General features: G+C 45.2%; 1 protein-coding gene across 1 annotated transcript in view; it reads left to right on the top strand.

Annotated features, from left to right (window-relative positions):
- sp3a (sp3a transcription factor) overlaps positions 1-1,492 on the top strand; it is a 10,618-nt gene extending 9,126 nt beyond the window's left edge. Inside the window, 1 exon segment of the mRNA XM_030787107.1 lies at positions 1,167-1,492. Coding sequence (XP_030642967.1) covers positions 1,167-1,483 — 317 coding nt within the window. The 3' untranslated portion in view covers positions 1,484-1,492.
- The last annotated feature ends 4,185 nt before the right edge of the window (positions 1,493-5,677 follow it).

The following is a 5,677-nucleotide window of genomic DNA, read 5'->3' as shown; positions in this document are numbered from 1 at the left end:
TAACTGTATGAGCAGACATTTTAAATGGTCTATAGATGCCGTGGTTACCTTAGACCTGGCCGAGTTGTGGCTAAGTCGTGGCTGGACAAATGTTTTTGTATTGCATGTTCTTACTTGTACTAGCTGCACTAGCATTCACAGATCCCTCATCGCCCGCATATGTTTCACCATGCTGTCTCACCAGGCCAGTGGTAAGATCTGTCGTGCTTTTCCTCCCTTCCCGTAAAAATCCAAATGTCTTCCAAACCTTAGATTTTAGATTTGACGGTGCACTGTAAACCGTCTCAGCGCTGCCGGACGTTGTTCTTGTGTTACCGCGTAAGGCTAACGTTACTCTCCTAAAAAGTAAAAGGTCAACGCGAGACGCTGTGCAAATTTGTTTGCGAATGCGAGGCGGTCATTATTATTTTGAAAGTAACATGACTTGTAACTTTAGAATAGTGAGTCTTCCACAGCGGATAAATACTAAAGTAGAATTAGCAGCAAACCTTCAGTCAGCCGACTCGTAACCTTAGAATCGTGCTATCGACAGGTTCATGATACATTTAGACCGATCAAGGGGCCCGCGTATCGATGTAGTCGCATCTTTAACGTTAAAACCGGTTTCCGATTCATATTGTTTAATCATTACACCCCTAAGGTACACACAGATACACAGTAACACATGCATATATGCACGCGCACACACACACACACACGCAGGTACGCACTCACATACAAACACACACACAGATACACAGTAACGCACGCATATATGCACGCGCACACACACACACACACGCAGGTACGCACTCACATACAAACACACACACAGATACACAGTAACGCACGCATATATGCACGCGCACACACACACACACATGCAGGTACGCACTCACATATGTGTGCGTGCGTGCAGGTACTCACCACTCACACACACACACTTATATACACACATAAAGGTACACACACATGTTCTCTTGCTCAGTGCATTGTGGGATTCTGGGATTTAAATGTGTCTTTGCCCTGTTGTTTGCCCTGTTGTTTGCCCTGTTGTTTGCCCTGTTGTTTGCACTGTTGTTTGCAGTCATATGTGTAAATAAGCTTGGTCTGGAGGAAAAGACATATCTGTGCAGTTCTGTGTCGTAATAACACTCACAGCTCTGCCTGGCCTTGTCCCGTCACAGGAGAGAAGAAGTTTGTGTGTCCGGAATGTTCCAAGCGTTTCATGCGCAGTGACCACTTGGCTAAACACATTAAGACTCACCAGAATAAAAAGGCTCTGACGTCTGGGAGCGCGGTGGTCTCCAGCGCCGAGTCCGTCACCTCCTCTGACAGCGTCATCACGGCCACGGGTGGCACCACACTCATCCTCACCAACATCCAGCCGGGCGGAGTCCAGGGCCTGGCCACTGTCACCGCCACCAATGCCCAGGAGCTGCTGGCCAACGCTGAAATCCCATTGCAGCTGGTCACCGTGTCTGCCAGCGAGGCCATGGAGTGACCCCCCCCCCCCCCCTGACTGACCACCCGCGCCAAGCCACGCCCCCCTCCCTGCCCGCCCCCGCGGGGAGAGCCGAAATGGAGGCGAAGATGCAGTTTCACAGTGACGCAGCGTCGGAGTTTTAGCTAAACCAGTCTGGCACCACAGCGTTAAGTACCCCAACACTCTTACAGCGTTAACTACCCCAACACTCTCACAGCGTCATGGCCTGAATCCGATATGTGTCCCCCTTCTCTCTCTCTCACCCATACGCACGCACACGCACACGCACACACGCGATCGTACAGAGGGTGAGGAGAGATTAGCGTGTTGTGCAGGTGTTTTCAGCGTGATGGAGAGGGACAGAGATGAAGCAGCGCTCTGACCGATTCAGTTCTGTCCCCTGTCTCGCGTGACGCCGCCGTCGTGCGGAGAGATCGTTTAGTCGTGCGAGTGGGAGAGGTCCTCTGTGACACGCGCCGCTGACTGGGACAATGTGAGTCGTTCTAAGCTTCTGCGAGGAGGACGTTGTGATGTGTGATAGCTGATGTTTGTGCAGAGGCTGCGTGCGCGTGTGAGAGCGCAGTCACGCGGGCACACGCCCTATAGACACATCTGTCCTCATTGGTCCTCATTTCAATGTTTTTTCTCCTCTGCATCTTTGGGAAAATGCATTTCTGAAACTTTGTGTTTTCTCTCCCTGTGTTTGTGAGATTCAGGCTTGTTTAAGCTAGCGGCGAGTGTGTGTCTGCCCGTTCTTTAGCATCATGAAGGATTTTAGCCGGTGACATTCAGAAAACAATCAAGTAATGAAAAAAAAAATGTTTTTTATTTTTTGGTTTCATAATTCCTCTGAACATCTGCCGTTGACTAATGTTATATAAATGCATTTGTGGCAAAATCAAGTCTTTTGAGCGAAAAACTTGTAGGCTTTGCATAGTCCAACAGTTTTTTTGTATTTTTGTTTTTTCCTTGTTTTTTTTTCTGTGGTGTATTGACCTCTTCATTTTTAAATATGTAAAATATTCAAATGTATTACTTTTGTAAAATGAAATGAATCATCTGAAATCAGAGGGTTTTTTTGAAGACTAAATGAAGACTCTTTGATGGTTGCATTGCCAAATTGGACCTCATTCACAGTGTGATGTGCTCATGGTGTCATGGTGTCATGTTGTCAGGTGGCACAGTGAAGCATGGCTCCCCCCTACCCAGGCCTGGCACAGTGACACACCCAGACAGGACCAAAAGAGCAGTTAGGATTTAGACAGTTACCACAATATCTGTGCCGTATCAAGCTCTGTGTGTGTGAGTGAGTGAGAGAGAGAGAGAGAGAGAGAGAGTGTGTGTTTGTGTGAGACAGAGAGAGTGTGTGTGTCCATGTATTTGTCTGTGAAAGAGAGAGAATGTTTGTGCGAGACAGAGAGTGTGTGTGTTTGTGTGTGAGAGGGAGAGAAAGTGTTTGTTGAGTATGTTGGAGACAGATTGTGTGCGTGTGTTTGTGTGTGTGTGTGTGAGAGAGAGAGAGAGAGTGTGTATGTGCATGTGTTTGTGAGTGAGTGAATAAATGCACATGTGAGTGAGGATTTGTTTTTGTTTGTTTTTCTTGAAGAAGAAGAAGAAGAAGAAGAAGAAGAAGAAGAAGTAGAGGAGAAGGAGGATAATGTGCCCTGGTCCTTACTCTGCCTTCATACTTTAGCCATGTTATCTGACCTTAACTGTCATTCCCCAGCAGTGCAGCACAGAGTGTGTGTGTGTGTGTGTGTGTGTGTCGCTGAGGTGGGTAACCTGTAAACTATTGTTTGATAACATTTTGTAAAGGGGGAAAGTCTTTTATACTGTAGCTGTGCACATATTCACTCTGCTGTGAGTACACAGATGTGTCTGTGTGGCGTTCGTTCTTCACACACTCGCGTCCTCTTCATTTCTCGTGTGTGTGTGTGTGTGTGTGTGTGTGTGTGTGTGTGTGTGTGTGTGTGTGTGTGTGTCACTCATAGAACAGACTCTGCCTTGGCATCCCACACAGGTAATGTGGAAGTGTTAGTGTGACATCATTCTGACCACAGAATGGTCAAAGACTTCAGACTACCTGCTGCTCCGCACTCACCCCGAGGGAACCAAACAAACACATTAAAAAGAAGTACTATACAAACTGGTAAACAGTGAAACACTATTTTGACATTTGATTTGATAGTTTTTGTTGTATGGCGCTTTACAGAAATACCTTGTTAATATGTTTTCTCTAGTTTCTGATGTCAGATTGGACTTGTTGACTACACATAGCCTTTTAACTGGTCACTTTTTAAACCGTCGCCCAGGCTTTTCTGCGAGACCGGTCGGACCATTGTACAATGCCCGCTTTTGAGGGCTGCTTTTTCTTTCTTACTAAAATGACTGAACTAAACTCTGTAGTAACGTGTCCTGTTTTTCTGTGTGTGTGCATGTGTGTGTGTAAGGGACTGACTGTGCATTCAGACGTGTGTGAGCGGACAGTCTGCTTTCAGGACTGTCTGTATGGAATTATGAATAATCATCAGTCCGAACCAGGTGCCTCTCCATGCAGATAGATGAGGTTTGTAGTAATAAAAGTGTGTGTGCATGTGCTGTTTGAGCGCATTAGTGAATTTGGTCAGAACTGCCTTGTTTGTGTTTAGAATTTTTTCTTTTATTTAGCTGCTTTTTAAAAGCTGAATTGTTTCAGATTTAAGCTTCTGCGTATGTGTGTGTGTGCAGTGTTGGGCTGTTTTTTTGTCGGTGTGTGTGAGTTTCTGGCCTCTCCGCATTGTCCGTCTTGCAATGCATTTTGATGTGAACAGTGAGGCCACTCTGCCGTCCTCTGTGTGTTAACCTCTGTGTAGGTGCCAGCAGAGGTCAGTGCCGTGTAAGATGCAGACAGAGGGTAGCCGGTCTCTGTTTTTGTATTTCACAGATATCACTTTCCCTTAAAGTTCAGCTCCCTCTCTGTCTTTCTCTGTCTGGCTTACTCACACACAATGAGCTGTCAATGAGCACAGCCCTTTACACTGACGCAGGCTTATTTTTACACTGACACGGGCTTAGATTACACAGATGCAAATTTAGATTACACTGACACAGGTTGAGATTACACTGACACAGGTTGAGATTACACTGACACAGGTTGAGATTACACTGACACAGGTTGAGATTACACCGACACAGGTTTAGATTACACAGACACAGGTTGAGATTACACTGACACAGGTTGAGATTACACAGACGCAGACTCAGATTACACTGACACAGGTTGAGATTACACTGACACAGGTTGAGATTACACAGACGCAGACTCAGATTACACTGACACAGGTTGAGATTACACTGACACAGGTTGAGATTACACAGACGCAGACTCAGATTACACTGACACAGGTTGAGATTACACAGACGCAGACTCAGATTACACTGATACAGGTTGAGATTACACAGACGCAGGCTTAGTTTTGGGGTGTGGAGTGAGCTGGCCAAAACTCTCCTCACCCTGACTCGTTTTGACAGATGCTCCTCATGGATTTCTGGAAAGAGTAGCAATGAATCGTTTCTGAGTAATGGGGGTTAAATCAGTTCTGAGGAAAGATAAGTATGTGAATATGGTTGTTGGCTCTTTTTTTCTCAAGTACTTTTGAATTTGTAGCTTGACATGAGCCATAGAGTTGTTTGTTTTGTCTGAAGCTGAGCCGTGGAAACAGATCGGTGTGATGTTCATTTGACAGGCGAGATTCAGCTCTCACCCTCTCTGTGGAAACACCGATGTCTCTGGGGTGTAATGCTTAAAAAAACAACACGTTCCTCTTGGTTTGCTTTCTGCCTGCATAAGGAAGCCGTAATTAAAAGTGTCCGTTAAACAAGCTTGTCTCTAACACACCCCACATCAAAGTGGAAGAAAACACATGGCCTGGAATTTGACTCAATTTGCCACGAACGAAATTTAAAAAAAAAAGAAAAAGAAAGAAAGAAAAAAAATCACAGTCTGTAGATGTTAAAAGGACACATCCATTTTCTGCCACCTTTCATTTGCATAATTTAATGAATTCAATTCATTGTAATGCAATACGGAGCACACGACGATCCAGGAATGACAGTTTGAGTTAATGAAATGTGTTAACGGTTTCATCATTTACTTGTATGTTAATTAGTCCAATTAATTTCCAGTGCACGGTAATCTGAATATTGTAATAATGCGGTGTGCCTTGGCTGGCA

Source organism: Chanos chanos, chromosome 10 (genome assembly GCF_902362185.1).
Source record: "Chanos chanos chromosome 10, fChaCha1.1, whole genome shotgun sequence".
NCBI classification, from domain to species: Eukaryota; Metazoa; Chordata; class Actinopteri; order Gonorynchiformes; family Chanidae; genus Chanos; species Chanos chanos.
Note: the sequence above shows the minus strand (reverse complement) of the source record. Positions and strands in the feature narration are given on the sequence as shown.